Below are 20,796 nucleotides of genomic sequence, written 5' to 3'. Positions count from 1 at the left end.
ATATAGACCCTACCACTTATCTTTGAAGATAGGCTGAAGGAAGGCCGAAGAAAGGCAAACCTCTATTTACAGTTAGATGTTTTAGATCTACCCGAGGCTTTTGACAATGTTGACTGGAATACACTCTTTGAAATTTTGAAAGTAACAGCAATAAAAATACAGTGAGCAAAACTTTATCTACAACCAGACTGTGATTACAAGAATCAAAAGATGTGAAAGGGAAGCAGTAGTTGAGAAGGGAATGTGACAAGGCTGTAGCCATCCTGATGTTATTCAATTTGTACATTAATAGTCACTAGAGGTAACCAAGGAGAAATTTGAAAAGGCAGGAAGTTTGAGGTTTGCTGGTGACATTGCGATCCTGTCAAAGACTGCAATAATCAGCTGAATGGAACAGCTAGTGCCTTGAAAAGCAGTTAAAAGATGAATCAACAAAAGTAAAACAAAGATAAATTGACGTAACTGAATTAAAGTCGGTGCTGCTGAGAGAATTGTATTGGGAAATGAGACACAAAGTAGTAGATGAGCTGTGCTGTTTGTACAGTAAAATAATGTGATGGCTGACTTAGAGAGTATACAAAATGCAGCCGGGCACAGCAAGAAAACTGTTTTCAAAAAAAAGATATGTCTTTCAGTAATTTTGTCAATTGCTATGTGGTCTGTTATCATCTGAGCACTCAGCTGCCAGTCTGAGTTCAACACAGCATGTACACATTGATCTGTATTTATTTCTGCTTACAGATGGGTGTCCTGCACAGGGTTCACCTTTCATCCTCTCTTAAAATCTGAAGCTCTTGGTAGGCTTTCACTTCCAAACACTTCCTGGAACATGGCCAATGGCTCCATTACCCCTTTTCCGAGCTGATGGTGTAGCTCTGTTCAATCGTGTGTTGACTGATACACACAAAGTGGGGTTGATGGTAGGGGAAGTCAGTTTCTGAACATAGCTGGCATCATGAGCTTCCATGTGATCTTTGTAGTCCTTTCAGTATGCCCTGTCTGTACACTTGGTTATATAAGGTGATGTAAATAAAACAGAAAGAAACTTCCACATGGGAAAAATATATTAAAAACAAAGATTCCAAGACTTACCAAGCGGGAAAGCGCCGGTAGACAGGCAAAATAAAATAACACACAAACACACACACAAAATTCCTAGCTTTCGCAACCAACAGTTGCTTCTTCAGGAAAGAGGGAAGGAGAGGAAAAGACGAAAGGAAGTGGATTTTAAGGGAGAGGGTAAGGAGTCATTCCAATCCCGGGAGCGGAAAGACTTACCGTTGGGGGAAAAAAAGGACGTGCGCACGCACGCACGCGCGCGCGCGCGCGCGCGCGCACGCACGCATGCATGCACATATCCATCCGCACATACACAGATACAAGCAGACATTTGTAAAGGCAAAGAGTAAGGGCAGAGATGTCAGTCGAGGCGGAAGTACAAAGGCAAAGAAGTTGTTGAAAGACAGGTGAGGTATGAGCGGCGACAACTTGAAATTAGCGGAGGTTGAGGCCTGGCAGATATCGAGAAGAGAGGATATACTGAAGGGCAAGTTCCCATCTCCAGAGTTCGGATAGGTTGGTGTTGGTGGGAAGTATCCAGATAACTCGGACGGTGTAACACTGTGCCAAGATGTGCTGGCCGTGCACCAAGGCATGTTTAGCCACAGGGTGATCCTCATAACCAACAAACACTGTCTGCCTGTGTCCATTCATGCGAATGGACAGTTTCTTGCTGGTCATTCCCACATAGAAAGCATCACAGTGTAGGCAGGTCAGTTGGTAAATCACGTGGGCTCTCCCTTTGATCGTGTACACCTTCCGGGTTACAGAACTGGAGTAGGTGGTGGTGGGAGGGTGCATAGGACAGGTTTTACACCGGGGGCGGTTGCAAGGGTAGGAGCCAGAGGGTAGGGAAGGTGGTTTGGGGATTTCATAGGGATGAACCAAGAGGTTACGAAGGTTAGGTGGACGGCGGAAAGACACTCTTGGTGGAGTGGGGAGGATTTCATGAAGGATGGATCTCATTTCGGGGCAGGATTTTAGGAAGTCGTATCCCTGCGGGGGAGCCACATTCAGAGTCTGATCCAGTCCCGGGAAGTATCCTGTCACAAGTGGGGCACTTTTTGGGTTCTTCTGTGAGAGGTTCTGGGTTTGAGGGAATGAGGAAGTGGCTCTGGTTATCTGCTTCTGTACCAGGTCGGGAGGGTAGTTGCGGGATGCGAAAGCTGTTTTCGGGTTGTTGGTGTAATGGTCGAGGGATTCAGGACTGGAGCAGATTCGTTTGCCACGAAGGCCTAGGCTGTAGGGAAGGGACCGTTTGATATGGAATGGGTGGCAGCTGTCATAATGGAGGTACTGTAGCTTTTTGGTGGGTTTGATGTGGACGGATGTGTGAAGCTGGCCATTGGACAGATGGAGGTCAAAGTCAAAGAAAGTGGCATGGGATTTGGAGTAGGACCAGGCGAATCTGATGGAACCAAAGGAGTTGAGGTTGGAGAGGAAATTCTGGAGTTGTTCTTCACTGAGAGTCCAGATCATGAAGATGTCATCAATAAATCTGTACCAAACTTTGGGTTGGCAGGCTTGGGTAACCAAGAAGGCTTCCTCTAAGCGACCCATAAATAGGTTGGCATACGAGGGGGCCATCCTGGTACCCATGGCTGTTCCCTTTAATTGTTGGTATGTCTGGCCTTCAAAAGTGAAGAAGTTGTGGGTCAGGATGAAGCTGGCTAAGATGACGAGGAAAGAGGTTTTAGATAGGGTGGCAGGTAATTGGCGTGAAAGGAAGTGCTCCATTGCAGCGAGGCCCTGGACGTGCGGGATATTTGTGTATAGGGAAGTGGCATCAATGGTTACAAGGATGGTTTCCGCGGGTAACAGACTGGGTACGGATTCCAGGCGTTCGAGAAAGTGGTTGGTGTCATTGATGAAGGATGGGAGACTGCATGTAATGGGTTGAAGGTGTTGATCTACGTAGGCAGAGATACGTTCTGTGGGGGCTTGGTAACCAGCTACAATGGGGCGGCCGGGATGTTTGGGTTTTTGAATTTTAGGAAGTAGGTAGAAGGTAGGAGTGCGAGGTGTCGGTGGGGTCAGGAGTTTGATGGAGTCAGGTGGAAGGTTTTGTAGGGGGCCTAAGGTTCTGAGGATTCCTTGAAGCTCCACCTGGACATCAGGAATGGGATTACCTTGGCAAACTTGGTATGTAGAGTCATCTGAAAGCTGACGCAGTCCCTCAGCCACATACTCCCGACGATCTCAATCTTTCTTGAAAAACCTTAATCCTACTCCCAACATCACCACAGCTGAAGCCCAGGCTATCCGTGATCTGAAAGCTGACCGATCTATCATCATTCTTCCGGCTGACAAGGGTTCCACGACCGTGGTACTTTATCGTCGGGATTAAGGCAGAGTTATAGTATCGTCAACACCAACTGCAGATCTTCGATACACAGCTCAGTGAAGGGTCTGAATTGGAGACACTCGCCGTTCTGCGACCATTTAGGTTGCAGATTTCTCAACTTACTGCTTAGCAGGTCGGGTCAGGAATGGCTACACGGGTAGTGGATGCTGTGTGGTCATACTGGGCCGTTCATTTTTTTTTTTTTTTTTTCCGGTCAGCGCATTGTGGAGAATTAGAGAAAGGCTTCAGTGTAAAAGGGTGTATGATGAACACAGGAAGAGGGCAGACACTGCAACAATTTGTATTGTAGTTGTAAGTTATTGTAGCTGTGTTGGCGAAGAACCAGTGTTCCAAGCGTTAATAGAATGGACTGAAGCTCAAATCATTATAGGTAATTAAATCTGTCTAAGGCCAGAGGTAAGTTCAGCCAATATTTTTACAAAGAATCTATCAGTGTTCAGATAGGATAGACTGAATACAGTTGGTGGGAGTGTGTTTTTTGCTTTTAAAAGTTGTTTATTACATAGCAAATCTAAAGCAAACAGTTCCTGTGAGTTAGCATGGGTAGGTTACACTTGACATCTGGAATAAATTAATAACTGATTCCTTTTACTGAGGCCCCTTCCCAGTTCCCCTGCCTCTCCCCGCCCCCTGCTGCTCCTAATCTATACAAACAATTTAGGAGACAATCTGGACATCTCTCTTGCCTAGTTTGCAGACGATGCTGACATTTATAGCACAGTAATGTTACCAGAAGACCAAAACCAGCTGCAAAATGATTCAGACAAAATATCTGTATCACGCAGAAAGTGGTAAATCAGTCTGTGAGGCCTCGCAAGTGAGTATGAAAAGAAATCCATTAAATTTCAGTTAGATGATAAATCATACAAATTTAAAAGCTTTCATTTCACCAAAATGCCTAGGAATCACAATTACATGGCAAAAAATAACGTAACTGATAGAAATAACTGGTTACTGAGAAGTAACGGTTACTGCGATAACCGTTCCTCTGATTCTGGCAGTTATTTCAATAACTGTCTATTGTCAACAGTACCTCGCACCATCTGTTGACCGACGATCGTACTGCACATTTGGAAGGCATTCTATAGGCCATGGGAATAACTGTGAGACTGCGCGACATCTGTTGATAAGAACTGTGTACTATTTCGTGGGCCTTCATCACTTTTAGCATAAACAATTAAGCATAGGAGCTGCAGTACAGGGATTAACAAGTACAGTCGATCCCTTGAGCCACCGCCATATTGGTTAATTTAGCTTGGACGGGTAGTACAAGGAGAGTTACCATAAGGAATTCGAGTGATTATGGAAATGACTGTCAGAGATCAGTATTCTCCACTGGCAGTTATCGTTATTGGCTCACAGTTCTCGTTCTCTGGCAGTTATCGGGCTACCACTACAGGTAACTTGGAAGTTGGTAACAGAATAACTGTGTGTCTGTGTTCCTGACACAGTGGCTCCAGTCTTAGTCCCTGGTGATATTTCCTGAAAGGATAGATACTGGAGCAAACAAATATTTTCATACTTCTTTGGAAATAGCTGCTGGCCATCGCGAATGATGCCAAAAAGTATAACATAATACATTTGAATGTAATACTTATTTATTATCCTCATCATTTGTCAGTAGATTGTCAAAATATGTGAATATATTACAGTAACTGCTAATATTTACAGAATTGATACACTTCCAGAAAAAAAACACAGTTATGCACTTTTAATAAATTTATCATTCACGGAATACCCGATCATGACTGTTGCGACCAAGTGCTGTCAAAACTGAAATATAGCAGAATTTTTACTTAAGCTGGTCAGTCTCTGTTAAGATATTCATAGAGTAGAGTAGAAGGAGGGGTCAATGGAAGCATCCAATTCCACCCGTCTGCTTTGATGTAAAGATGTTGTGGTGTGTGAATGTCATTACGGCATGGTGTTTATGAGTTGGTTTGTGTGTGTGTGTGTGTGTGGGGGGGGGGGGGGAGTAGGTGGGAGGGGGGGCGATCTAGTATGCAGTGCCGGAATTTGCTGGTGGTAATTAATTTTTTTTTTTCTATTTCTGATGTGTGTGTTTATGGAGTATTGAATGTGTTTTAATTTATGTAGGGATGTTTGATTTGTGGATTTTTGGGGTTGTGGTTTTGGTTTCATTTTTTGCAGTTGTAGGAGTTGGTTTTTTGGCATCAGTAGTTGTGGTGGACCTATATAGGTCACCGGAAATGACCAATTCCCATTTTCGTAAGTGTTGATGTTTTGGTATCGTCATCTGAGGTTGAACTATGTAGATCAAGGGAAATGTCTGATTCCAATTTTCGTACTTTTAGTTGTGGGTATTGGTGTTTTGGTATATGGTAGACCTATATTGTTCAAGGGAAGTGTCAGATTGCTGCAGATTTTTGTTGGTGTAGCGGGAAGCTGTATTTTTTTTCCTTTTTGTTCTTCATTTTGTGTTTTGGGATCATGGTTGTGTTTGTTTTTACTAGCTTGTCCTCACCCGAAAACCCCCAACTTCCCCCAGATGTCCCGTTGGTTTGATTGTATATTTGGTGGGAGATGTTATTTTATAATTTATATGTATCTTCGTGTTTGTTGCCATGTGTATGTAGTGACATCATAGACACACTTAAAATAGCCATTTCGAGCATATTGATGACGTCCTGGGTCAAAGCGCATGTGTGGAATCGGACACTTCTGTATCAAAAAAAGTCTTTCAAACACTCTGTAAACCGTTCTTTATCTGAAACCAAGTTTTTAATGGTTGCTGATTTGCTGGCAGTTTATTGAAATGCATGTTCCTGAATATTGGACCCCTTTTGGACCAAGGTAAGTGATTTTAGGTCATTATGTAGATTGTTGTCCATATTTCTAGTACTGATATTATGTATTGAGCTATTGGTTGGAAATACTTGTAACAAATTTCATTAAGGCATAAATATACTAGGAAGCAATGGTTAGAATAGAAAGGTCCTTGAACAGGTTCCTACATGATGTTCTTGAATTTATACCACAAACGATTTTTATTACATGCTTTTACATGCGAAAAACTTTTGCTCCGTTTGATGAGTTACCACAGAATATGATCCCTTATGAAATAATAGAATGAAAATATGTAAGCTTTTCTATATTTATGTCTTCTACATCTAACATCATTCTCATTGTAAATACAGACTTGTTTAGGCGCTTCATCAATTCTGTGGTATGCCCTTCCCAACTGAATTTATTATCGAGTTATAGTCCCAAAAATGTAACAGTGCCAACCTTTTTGATCTGCATGTCTTCATATGTTATAAACATGCTGTAGCTGGAGAAATCGAGCAATTTCCAAATCCCACATAAAACTTGGATTAGCGTACTCACACCTTTCTCAATAGGACTATCTTGTACAGGACAGGAGTAAATGAATCCATCGCATTATGTATATTTTTTGTTGTATTACAAGGCTGTACACTTATTCTATTAAGTGAGTAGCGCAGGAAATTAAGCTTCGAATTTAACCTACAGTATTCAGTTTACATATTACTTCATACTTAAAACCGCACATTGTTAACATTTTACTTAAACAGTGCTGTGGCAAAGTTCCGCATACTTCCTGTTGCAGCTGCCAAGATAATACTTCTAATAGCGACAGATAACCTAGATACATATGATATGAAACACTAATAATCATTCTAACATAAACTAAAATGTACCCAGAGTTAATTAGGTAAGGTTATGACACGATTCATATGACATTCCTGCCATTTCACACTACTCACAGTTATACTGATAACTAAACTGATGGATTCCAACAATGTCATTATTTAAGTGTAGCCCCGTCTGAGTATTCAGTATTTGCTGGCAAAAAATAACTTGACAGTTATTAATAACCGTTAAAAATAATTGTTATCAAAGAATAACTGGAATTGTGATAACGGTTACTCCAGAATAACCATCTGACCCACCTCTATGCTATAGTATTTCTTCGCTGTTTGGGATCCTTAGATAGGATTGATGGAGGGCATTAAAAGGTCCAAAGAAGGGCGGCTTATTTTGTATTATCACAAAATAAGGGTGAGAGTGCCACAGATATGATAAGCAAGCCAGGATGGCACCATTAAAACAAAGGTGGTTTTTGTTGCAGCAAGATATTTTCATGAAATTTCAATCACCAACCTTCTTCTCTGAATGTGAAAATATTTTATTGTCATTGACCTACATAGGGAGAAATGATCTGCATAATGAAATAAGAGTTATCAGAGCTCACACAGAAAGATTTAAGTGTTCATCTTTCACACATGCTGTTAGAGATTGGATCAGTTGAGATATAGTCTGAAGGTGATATGAAGAATCCTCTGCCATGCACTTAAGTGTCAACTGCACTGTAATTATATAGATGTAGACACAAACTACCTGTAAGATTTCATTTCTTAACTGTAATATGTATGGGCAACAGTAAAATCTGACAATGTTGCAAGAATTTGGCATCAGAACATATCAATGTTAGTGACACACTTGGTCAGCGAAGGAAGTCTAACACGAAATGCCCTTGTGAAACAAGTGGTGTAAATGCAATTGGTTCACAGTTTTCATGCCAATTGGTGACATCTCTGCAATTTCAAGGTTGACTGTAGATCAGAGTGCCTGAGGAACTTCTGTGTGAGATATGAGCAGGATGGATTCTCTACATGAAGCATGACAAAGTGCAGTCAATGGATGCTACCTTAGGTCTTCTCCGGAGATGTAAGAAGAAGAACTGATATTCTGGGCAAAACTATGACGAGTCATTATGCAAGCTATTGTTCATGACTGCTATAGTAAAATAACATTTAACACAATTACTGTATTCTCACTTCCCAACCAACAGGAAATGTGTGTCTTATATGTCCTGTGGCTAATAAGGAATTTGTTACTTGACAATGTTTGTCCTTCAATTAAAATGGGGACAAAAATACCTCTATCAGAGTTTCAAATGACAGGTACTGGATTATTCATGAACTTAGTGTAAGGGGAATTTCTTCTGTTTTTTGAGATGAAGTGGTTAATGAGAGTGTCATTTTAATGTTAAGTATATCTATGTTGACACTACAACAACTTCTCATTTAATTGAAATTAATGGTACATTTACTAAAACAAAATGATTTGCTCTTTAGCAGATATGCTCTAATGAAAATTAGTAATGCATTAAAACTGTAATCAGGGGCATGACTGATTAACACACCTTTGGGAAACAGGGCTTCTCCAATTGAGTCATCTGAGCACACTTCATGAACCAACACAACGATCAACTAGTCACTAAGTGTTCTACACTGCTTCAAAACTCCGCAAATACAACACACTATATTCTGCTCAAGAGTGGATCTTTTTACTTCTAGACTAATTATTCATTTGTGTCAAATGTCTGTGACTGATAAAACTATTTTTAAAATGTTTTATTGTCTGGCACAAGCACATAAAACTATTCTTAAAAGGAGGCATTATCTAATATACAAACCCTGTCAAGAAAAGTCTGTTATCTAAGTTGAGTCCTAGTTTTGATATGCAGTTCAAACTCTTAATGTAATCTCAATAATTTAAAGTGTGACTACTGTCTTATACTGCAATGATATTACAGAAAATCTCTTGATGTCTTCATGCTGACAGTGGCAAAACACACAGGAATTCTCTTAAGCGTTAAATATGTTCCCAATACAAACAAATCAAATAGTATTTTCACCAAACAATGGAAAATACAGGATGGAATAATTACAGTATTATGAAAAGGATAGATTGTTACTCACCATATAAAGAAAATGTTGAGTTGCAAAAAGGTACAACAAAATGACTGTTAAACAAGTAAGATTTCGGTCAAAAAAGACACACACACACACACACACACACACACACACACACACACACACTCATGGAACACAAGCATACACAAGTTGCATTTGCGCGAGTGTGTGTGTGTGTGTGTGTGTGTGTGTGTGTGTGTGTGTGTGTGTGTGTGTGTGTGTGTTTAGTCTAATTCAGAAGAACGCTGTTTTGGCTGAAAGCTTACTTTTTTAGCAGTCTTTTTCTTGTGCCCATCTGTGACTCAGCACTTCCACTATAGGGTTTCCACAAAGGTTTTTTTTCCCCTGGATGATATCAAACGTTTTGTCCCAAGCGATATAGACTGTTCTAAAGTTCAGAATCATAGTTCATCCTCGCTGCAAAGTTTAATGTGTGGCACACTGTTTTATTTTTGTTTCTCACAAATGGAACTGTCCGACATATTTCTTTAATTTCCCTATTATTCTGTCTCAAAGAGGTATTTATCATTTTGACAGAGGGTGGAAGAGGAGTTCTTAAAAGAAAACAATGATTTCTTAACAAACAGTCCAATATAATATGTCAGTTTTATGAAATAATTAGTGCCATTAGATTCTTTTATGATAAACTGTCACTGGCTTATAAATACCAGGAAAAAAACAACACGTATTTCACTTGGTCACTCTGTATGTAAACAACAGTACCCCAAAATGAAGGGAAAAGTTCCAGTAAATCTCTGGATTGTGGGTTGAGTAATAAATGCAACAATATTTTTATGTTTTATGTTGCACTACAGACTGATAGAAAAATGACAATTTTCACTATTATTACTTCACAATAATGAAAATGACCTAGTAATCTCAAAACTACAACCTGATGGGACAGGTGAACAAGAAGAACTACTGCAGGTTGTGATCCTACTCAAGTAATAAAACCTAGGGCATAGTGTTCAACAAAACACATCAATGCAAAGCTTGAAGACTTAAGTTAGAAAAAATTATAGCAGTATTAGGATATCAACTAGGCAATGATCATTAGAAATACACCATTGTAGTAATGAACATATAAGCTGAATTCAAGTGGGTGATACAACTGACATCAACAGTGATCAAGAATACAGTGTTGATTACTGCTGCTAAAAATTTAACAATATTGACATAAATAAAATAGAAAGAAAATTCCACATGGGAAAAATATATTAAAAACAAAGATTCCAAGACTTACCAAGCGGGAAAGCGCCGGCAGACAGGCACATGAACAAAACACACAAACACACACACACAGAATTACTAGCTTTCGCAACCGATGGTTGCTTCTTCAGGAAGGAGAGGGAAAGACGAAAGGATGTGGGTTTTAAGGGAGAGGGTAAGGAGTCATTCCAATCCCGGGAGCGGAAAGACTTCCCTTAGGGGAAAAAATGGACAGGTGTACACTCGCACACACACACACACACACACACACACACACACACACATCCACACACACACACACACACATCCCGCTTGGTAAGTCTTGGAATCTTTGTTTTTAATATATTTTTCCCATGTGGAAGTTTCTTTCTATTTTATTTACATCATCATTAATTTGAACCCAACAATTACGTTTGTTATTGTCTCTGTTGCATTTCGAAATCTTCTCTATCGTCTTACTTTCTCTTTTCGTTTGTACAAGAAGTTTCACTTTGTATTCATCTTCCCTACATTTTATCCTGCCTAATTTAATACGTAATTTACTTCCAAACCATAACCTAAAATTTTCAACGCTTTCAACATAACCGCTGCTATAAAATCCATTGTTCCAAGTTTACAAACATTTCGTGTAAACTCATGAATACTATTTCACAGCTTCAGTTCCTTTCACCCATTACACAACCATCTCATTTATTTCCAACAACTTCCGTTTTATTTCCATTCCCGTTTTTTCCACATGACCGATCATTTTTTGGCAGCTTCCCACAGGTTTACACGTTATTATTTCTTCATCAAACAATTGTTAGCCTCATTCTCATAACCTGCCAGTACATAACCAGTCCTTCGAATACATTTACACACACATTCTTCGAGATTTTATTCGAAAATTTTTTTCGAATTTTATTTTTTCGGAAATTATTTTTTCGAAAATTTTTTTTTCGAAATTTTCTTGAACTTCCCCACCCTTTAACGTGATCTGGAGACAACATAACTACCCAACCTTTGCACCCAAAAAAAAAAAAAAAAAAAAAAAAAAAAAAAAAAAAAAAAAAAAAATAATGTGCGGATGGATGTGTGTGTGTGTGTGTGTGTGTGTGTGTGCACGCGAGTGTACACCTGTCCATTCTTTCTCTTTCCACTCCCGGGATTGGAATGACTCCTTACCCTCTCCCTTAAAACCCACATCCTTTCGTCTTTCCCTCTCCTTCCTGAAGAAGCAACCATCGGTTGCGAAAGCTAGTAATTCTGTGTGTGTGTTTTGTTCATGTGCCTGTCTGCCGGCACTTTCCCGCTTGGTAAGTCTTGGAATCTTTGTTTTTAATATAACAATATTGACAAATGTACGGTGCAATTATTTGAGTGAGTAACATGGGTGCCTATGACAGTAACTGCTGTTTGAGAGTTTAGTTTCAAATTCATTACTTATCAAGTTGTTTCCTGCTGTTCAGTGATAATGATTCACACTAGTTCATCGGTTTGCTAGCTAACTGGATAAGCTTTTAACACAAATTCCAAGGCCAGGGTTCAACCATTGATTAGCCCAAGGATTTCTTTTGGAATCAGTTTTCCTCAACTAGAATGTAGCTCTCTGGATCAGAGGGGACTTTAATCTTAAGTGTTTGCATTTTGGTACATTTCAGTGCATTGCCAAGGAATGTGGACAGTGAAACAATATTATCTTTCAAAAAGAATAAAACCTAAGAAACTATAATCTATCATGAGAAAGCAAACAAATAGTGTCTCGTTACCTCTGCATCAATGTAAGGAAACTCCGGGTGTACCTTCTTCCCAATAATAGGCCACCGTTTCCCTGTGAGGGATGCCAACTTTGCAACTGCGAAGGCTCGGTCACCATAGGAATTAGCAAGATGTTGAGCAACTTCACATTCAAGACCAAAGTCCTGCACAAGTCTAATGTACATGGTAGGTGTCCATCCGTGAGCTCCCTCAATGAGCAGTCCATCAGTTTGAGACTTCTCATGAACTGGCTTCAGGTTGCACGCTGTATGAAAGTAAGATTAGATTTATGTGTCATTACAGATTATTGTGCTGAATTTAAAACTGTACGGTAAAATTTATATAGAATGCAGAACAGAAACAGTATTCTGTATGACAGCTGACATTACATTGAAACTCTAGGACAAAACAAGATTTTCACATATTCATCAAGAAAGCTAACCACAATGTTACAGCATAAGACTAACAAGTACATGGTAGGTGTCCATCCGTGAGCTCCCTCAATGAGCAGTCCATCAGTTTGAGACTTCTCATGAACTGGCTTCAGGTTGCACGCTGTATGAAAGTAAGATTAGATTTATGTGTCATTACAGATTATTGTGCTGAATTTAAAACTGTACGGTAAAATTTATATAGAATGCAGAACAGAAACAGTATTCTGTATGACAGCTGACATTACATTGAAACTCTAGGACAAAACAAGATTTTCACATATTCATCAAGAAAGCTAACCACAATGTTACAGCATAAGACTAACAAGCTGATAAGACTAGTTTGAAACTACGTTATGAAACTCTAAAATATTTACAGCCCATATTTATTCCAAGAACTCTCATGTAAAATGAAAGTATCATCTCTGAAATAAACTCTTTTACCTGTAACTTTAATACAAGAATGGAAAATCTTACACACACACACACACACACACACACACACACAATTCAAGCTTATGCAACCAAGGTTGCTTCATCAGGAAAGAGGGAAGGAGAGGGAAAGACGAAAGGATGTGGGTTTTAAAGGAGAGGGTAAGGAGTCATTCCAATCCCGGGAGCGGAAAGACTTACCTTAGGGGGGGGAAAAGGGACAGGTGCGCGCGCGCGCACACACACACACACACACACACACACACACACACACACACACACACACACACACAGACAGAGAGAGAGAGAGAGAGAGAGAGAGAGAGAGAGAGAGAGAGAATCATAATCAGTTTTGCTCACTAGATAAAATCTAGACTCAAGAATTAAACAATGAAATCTCCAGGTTGCAATGTGAACAATGTAAGGAAAAGAAAGATTGCTACCTACCATAAAAATGACATGTTAAGTAGCAGACAGGCACAATTAAAGGACACTTATACATTACCTTCTGGCCACAGACTTCATCACTGAATGAAAGCGAAACACACACTGTTCTTTATCACAAGCAAGCACACCTCGTACACACGTGACTGCCAATTCTGGCAGCTTGGACCATTTGGAAATAGGAAACTTACTAATTTTTTACAGCTATGATAGTGAGACAAAAAGCAAAAAGGAACCTCTTGTTGGAGAAGTAAAATTTTCAATACAAGTAAACACATTCAATAATGTCTAGAGTAACTATTTTCATTTTATTGTATATTGTTGTAATTTACTTTCTTCTGTACACATTCATATCGATTTTAAAGTTGTTTGAATCCAACAGGAATTAATAAAATCATTATAAGCAATTGCTGTCAGTGTTCTGAAAAAGGAACCTCTTGTCAGTACCAGAAAATAACATTGGTCCAACGCCCTTTCTAAATCTTACAGCTGCATATGAAATGTTTCACAAAATAGTATCTCCTGAATTTTATGGGCATTTTAATGAGCCCAGAGTAGCTTTACATACAAGAAGAACAATTTGTGAAATGTTTTAAATAAAGTTGTTCACATTTTAATGCTGATTGTGTAAATTACAATAGCCCAAAATCAAATATTTTCGACAAGAGGTACCTTTTTGTTTTCTGTTTCTCAGTTATGTTTCTGTTTCCAACTTACTGCTAGTAATGTATAGACAATATAATATCATATACAATCATTTGACGATGAACTGTCAGTGGCATTCTAGTACACGAATTCTGAATTCAATGGTAGCTTTCCTTGTCAGCTCAAACATATACAATAAGCACAACATGCACTTAGACTCCAAGGTTATATGAAAAAATATCTTGTATATCAGCCAGTCCCAGACTATTTAAATTTAATTTCCCCCTGATCTGATGAAAAACATTGTTATTGAAAGGGTGGCAGAGGCAGCACCTCTGGTCCACGCACTGGGCAATCAGTGGTCTACGCTCCCCGTCTGTTTACTCTCTCATTGTGCTCTAACATTAATTGGAAACCTTGTGATTACAATGAACTCTTTACAGTATTTTCAAACTTACATTCTGGACTCTGCTCTGGTACTAGAACTTATAATTGCACACATTTATTTGTTGTAACTTGAGATTCTCCCAACGTATAAAATATTGGAACAATTCATAGTAATACAAGCTGGGTGACTTCTTTGACAACTGTCACTATTTCAACAAGTGCACACCCTGTTATCTACAATGCACAAATGCAAAGAGAGTGTTGCGCAAGAAAATTTAAAACTTCAGTATGTGGAACACACGCAGAAAGGCAACACACTTCATAAACACTAAAAAACCAAAGATAACCTATGTTAGAAATTAACATCAATAGTGAATATTAATTACCAATGGGTGGCAAAGATACATTAATGTTGTCCTCTGTTTCATCAAGGAGAGAGCACGTTTCCAAACAGAATTTAAGCAAAAAGCTCCATCACTATTTACAAGGTCATTTCCTACTTTAATCACAACTGCTCCTTAATAGCCCTGTACCAATAGTTGGAACTGAACACTACAATCGCTGTCCTGTTATTTTTCATGGGTCAAATGGTACCAAGGAAATGTTCTGAAATAGCAGATTTACTTGGCTGTTGTACATGTTTGTGACACGTATGTTCAGCACACTGATCCTCCATGGTTCTGATGATTTGACCAATGTATGACATGCCACAACAACAAGGGGTACTGTAGATGCCTTACGCAAACTACAGTCATCCTTTACAGACCTTAAAAGGGCCCTAACCTCAGATGGTGGCGAAAAAACACACTTCATATCATGTTCCTGTAGAATAAGCCCAATACTGTTGGAAATCCTATCTGTATAAGGCAAAAAGCTGTAGACTTAGGCACTATCTCGTTATTTTCATCACTTACCAGGTCTACAGTTGGTTTATAGCACAATGCACATCTTATCTATCTTTCTCTATAACCATTTACACAAAAGGTGACTTCATGGTGGACTAAATCAGATGACAAACTTCCAAATTCTAATATAATGTATTCCTATGAACTACAGTACTAAGTGTTCCTTTGTGCTGATCTGGATGGTGACTAACATTAAGCCTGAGGATAAAAATCAAGCATTGAAAGTCTCTTCGGGTTTGCTGCCAGATCCTAAAATCAACTCGATTCCATATTTCAGCGATCCAACTGGTCGCCATCTTCAGGAGAATGCTGCTTCAGCTGGTGAGTCCCACTGAGGACTGAAACCAGGCTGCCAATTGACATCCACCATACCACACACAGCACATGCACTGCCCTTAGTAGAACACTGGCGGCAATGATAAATCGCACTCAGGGATGATTTTCAAAAACTCGGGCTGGCCGCACCGAAGAACATTCTGTTTTGATGCAGGATAATACAGGGTCCACGTCCTCCTAAGAGGAACCCACTGTCTCTGTTAATCAAATTATCTGCCAACCTAATTTTAATTGCTTCTTTGTAAACACTGTTCCAAAAAACTGGAAATGTTGGCAACTATCACAGTTTTGACAAATTTCATACGGTGTCCCTCATTGAAGCAGTATTCTGCTACTGCTGATTTTTCCAGCTGTTGCAGCCTCGTATGAAGGCCATGTTCCACACACTTTTCATGAACTGTGCAAGTAAAACAGCCGATGTAAGCCTTCTCACATTGGCATGTATACATCGGTTTTCCTAAGCCCCAAATCATCTTTCACAGAGCCTAGTAGTGCCCTAATCTTAGAAAGTAGACCGAACACACTCTTAATGTTGAAAATTCCTTAAAATTCTTCCTACTTAAGCGATATGCCCCCAGCATAAGAGATAAAGGCTACTGATCAATGTTCCTCTTCATGCATCTCCAGTGATGTCCAAACTCCACAACCTGACGAATCTGCTTTTCAGAATAACCATTTTCCTTAAAAACAGCCTTAAAATGTGCTAGTTCTTGTGTTAAACTGTAGGATGTATGCTCTGCCTAAGTTGTATAAGGAAGGGGTTCCTCTACACCCTATTGTTGGTAATATGGGTGTACCCACTTATAATCTGGCGAAGTATTTATCACCTGTTCTCAGTCCATATGTTGGCATATCTCTAATTCGGTGGATTTTATTCGACGATTGAAATCTTTGAGACTGAGGCTTTCAGATCTATTAGTGAGTTTTGATGTGGTATCTGTATTTGCATGAGTCCCTCTGGAAGAGTCCCTTAGATTGATCAGTGAAAAACTGGATGAAGAATTGGTGAAGCTGACATCCACGCATTTTTTATTTAATGACGACATTTTTTAACAGAATGACGGTGTGGCTATGGGTAGTCCTTTATCACCCATAATCACCAATTTATTTGTGGAGGACTTCGAGGATATGGCACTGAGAACTTTGGCTTTGCAACCAACATGCTTCTGGAGATATGTGGATGATACCTTTGTCGTATGGCCACATGGACGTGATGCTCTCAATAGATTTTTGGACGACTTCAGCTGTCCTCATCTCCCCATTAAATTTACCATGGAGGTCGAAAGTGATGGGATTTTTCCATTTTTAGATGTTAAGTTTTATATATAAAACAACAAAAAACATCTGGCACTTTGGGACATAACCAAAATCCAACGAACATGGATCGGTGTCTGCATTCTAATAGTTGTCATCCAGCACACCAATGCAGTGGCATATGCCATTTCCGACACGGGCAGTTTAACACAAGAACTTGCGCAGAAGGCTGTTTTTAAGGAGAAAGGTTACTCTGAGAAGCAAATACATCAGGCTATGGAGTTTGGACCTTCACTGGAGGTGCATGAAGAGGAACATAGATCGGTGGCCTCTATCCCTTATGCTGGGGGCATATCGTTTAACGTAGAAAAAATTTTAAGGAATTTTAACATTAAGAGTGTGTTCCATCCACCTCCCGCAATTATGGCACTACTCAGCTCTGTGAATGATGATTTGGGGCTTAAGAAACCTGGTGTATACGAAATTCCATGCCAATGTGGGAAGGCTTACACTGGCCATTCAGTTAGCACTGTTCATGACAAGTGTGTGAAACATTGCCATCATACAAGGCTACAACAGCTGGAAAAATCGGCAGAAGCAGAACACTGCTTAAATGAGGGAAACCGTACGAAATTTGAGAAAACTGTGATAGCTGCCAACACTTCTGGTTTTTGGAACAGTGTCCACAAAGAAGCAATTGAAATTAGGTTGGTGGATAATTTAATTAACAGAGACAATGGGTTTCTTCTTAGCAGGATGTGGAATCCTGTATTATCCTGCATCAAAAGAGAACATTCTTCAGTGCACCCAGCCCGAGTTTTCAAATATCGTCCCTGAGTGCGGTTTATCATTGCTGCCAGTGTTCTACTAAGGGTGGCGCCACCTGCCCAGTCTTGGAGGGCAGCAACTGTGATGGGCGGCACATGCGCCGCATACAGTAGGATGGCCTATATAGGACGTCGATTGGCAGCCTGGTGTCAGTTCACAGCAAGACTCATCAACAGAAGCTGCATTCTCCTGAAGATCATGACCAGTTGGATCACCGAAATATCGAATGGAGTTGATTTTAGGATCCGGCAGCAAACCTGAAGAGACTTTCAAGACTTATTACGCTGGGAAAGCCTACAATGTCACAAAAATCAGCATAGTTGAAAATGATACCCGAGTGGATTTACATAAGTTATTTAATAATGACAATATTATAAGGAGGATAAATTGTCACTCACCATATAGTAGTGATGTTGATTTTCAGACTGACTGAACAAAGAGACTGTTAAACAAGGTAAACAAGTAAGCTTTTGGCCAAACGGCCTTCTGATGTAGATTGAGTGTGCACCCGCACTCCTGCCCCCCCCCCCGTCCACATGCATTCGCATGCTACCTCTCTCTCTCTCTCTCTCTCTCTCTCTCTCTCTCTCTCTCTCTCACACACACACACACACACACACACACACACACACACACACACACACACACACACAAAAATCCCTGTCCACTGAGGACAGAGCCGCTGGTCATGTCTATGTCTGTCGGGTTTGCATGAAGGTCATCCGAAGACCAGTATCAGTTGCAAAGCGATTTAGAAAAGATTGCTGTATGGTGTGGCAGGTGGCAGTTGACGCTAAATAACGAAAAGTGTGAGATGATCCACATGAGTTCCAAAAGAAATCCGTTGGAATTCGATTACTCGATAAATAGTACAATTCTCAAGACTGTCAATTCAACTAAGTACCTGGGTATTAAAATTACGAACAACTTCAGTTGGAAGTACCACATAGATAATATTGTCGGGAAGGCGAGCAAAGGTTGCGTTTCATTGGCAGGACACTTAGAAGATGCAACAAGTCCACTAAAGAGACAGCTTACACTACACTCGTTCGTCCTCTGTTAGAATATTGCTGCGCGGTGTGGGATCCTTACCAGGTGGGATTGACGGAGGACATCGAAAGGGTGCAAAAAAGGGCAGCTCGTTTTGTATTATCACGTTATAGGGGAGAGAGTGTGGCAGATATGATACACAAGTTGGATGGAAGTCATTACAGCATAGACGTTTTTCGTCGCGGCGAGACCTTTTTACGAAATTTCAGTCACCAACTTTCTCTTCCAAATGCGAAAATATTTTGTTGAGCCCAACCTACATAGGTAGGAATGATCATCAAAATAAAATAAGAGAAATCAGAGCTCGAACAGAAAGGTTTAGGTGTTCGTTTTTCCCGCTCGCTGTTCGGGAGTGGAATAGTAGAGAGATAGTATGATTGTGGTTCGATGAACCCTCTGCCAAGCACTTAAATGTGAATTGCAGAGTAGTCATGTAGATGTAGATATATGTGTGTGTACTCTCACTGGAAAAAGGCCAACAGATCAAAAGCTAGTGTTCACTGCTTTCTATTACGCGTTTGTGTGTGCCACACACCAGTCCTCTACAGGTAAGTTGTTGCCTTTTCCTTATTTTACATAATTTTCCAGCCAGAAATTTCCATTATCTTTATATAACTTCAATTACTTCGATAGGATGGCTAGTCAGTGCCTACAGAACTTCAGAAGGTGAAAATCTTAGTACTGCAAATAAAGAGAAAGCAGAAAACACAATTACTTATACAGTATAACAATATCAAGCAGAGCAGACTTGGTGGGATACAAGACCACAGGCAGTGATTGACAGGAGGCAGCAGTGGTGGGCAGGCGGTGGCAATGACGGGTGGAAGGAGGCAGCGATGGATGGAATTGTGAGGAAAAGAAGGAAGATATATTTTAGTAACGTGGTAGTAAAATACAGTAAACATTAACTATTCCCTTTTTCTTCAGCAATGTACCTTTAATAGCTGCATCAATTGTATGTTCAGCCATTGCTCTGTAAGTTGTCCATTTGCCTCCAGCAATTGTCACAAGCTTATTGTCACTGACATGAATTATGTGATTTCTTGCCAATGACTGTGTGTCTTCCTTATTTGGGTCCGATACCAGTGGCCTTATTCCACTCCAAGCTGATAGAACATCTCCTCTTCTCACTGCAACAAAGAATATATGTATATAACGGGGGAAGTTATGCACCCTATGAAATGCATGTTTCACAGCCTGCAGATATGAACTAACTAGAAAAATATATAACTGGTAAATTATAGCAAGATAAATCTCCAACTGTATTAACAACACCTGAATCAGAATATTACAACAATATTACACATGGGTGAAAAACAGAGTAAATTTCACTAACATTTCGTAACAGAAAATTAATAAATTATGAGACAGTATTTCTGGCCAGGACTTATCTACAGGAGGCAAAATGTGTAGTACAAAAAGGCAATACTCTTCCCAGCTTTCAGAACTGATAGTTCCTCCCTTGAGGAGGGGAGAAGAATTAGTTGGGAAAGGTTAAAAGTAAGGCCATTCACTAAGAGAGGGATACAATCTTCCTTTTAACCTTCCCCAACCTATCCTCCTCTCCTCCCTGAGGAAGAAACTATTAGTTCCAAAAACTGGAAAGTGTGCACCAATTGGTAGTATCATTCCTTTTTGCCTCGTGAAGGTAAGTACAGATCAGCTATGGAAAATGCAGCATCGAATGTAACAATATTATGAGAAGGGAAGATGCTACTCACCATACAGCAGAGATGCTGAGTCACAGATAGGCACAACAAAAAGGTTTTGATACTTGAAGCTTTCGGCCAATGGCCTTTGTCAACAGTACACACACACACACACACACACACACACACAAACACAAACACAAACACACACACACACACACACACAGACACACACAAACTCAACTTACACACACGGCATATATATATATATATGTGTGTGTGTGTGTGTGTGTGTGTGTGTGTGTGTGTGTGTGTGTCTGCATC

At 39.9% G+C, this 20,796-nt stretch overlaps 1 protein-coding gene across 11 annotated transcripts in view; it reads right to left on the bottom strand.

The window, feature by feature from the left end:
- Positions 1 to 20,796, bottom strand: part of LOC126266753 (glycerol-3-phosphate dehydrogenase, mitochondrial) — a 301,663-nt gene that overhangs the window by 36,815 nt on the left and 244,052 nt on the right. For all 11 annotated transcript variants that reach the window (XM_049971266.1, XM_049971263.1, XM_049971264.1 and 8 more), the window contains 2 exons: positions 19,759 to 19,953; positions 12,123 to 12,376 (listed from right to left, as the gene is read on the bottom strand). In XM_049971266.1, coding sequence (XP_049827223.1) covers positions 12,123 to 12,376; positions 19,759 to 19,953 — 449 coding nt within the window. The remainder of the gene's footprint in view (positions 1 to 12,122; positions 12,377 to 19,758; positions 19,954 to 20,796) is intronic.

Source organism: Schistocerca gregaria, chromosome 4 (assembly GCF_023897955.1).
Source record: "Schistocerca gregaria isolate iqSchGreg1 chromosome 4, iqSchGreg1.2, whole genome shotgun sequence".
NCBI lineage: Eukaryota > Metazoa > Arthropoda > Insecta > Orthoptera > Acrididae > Schistocerca > Schistocerca gregaria.
This window is presented reverse-complemented; position numbering and strand designations above follow the sequence as displayed.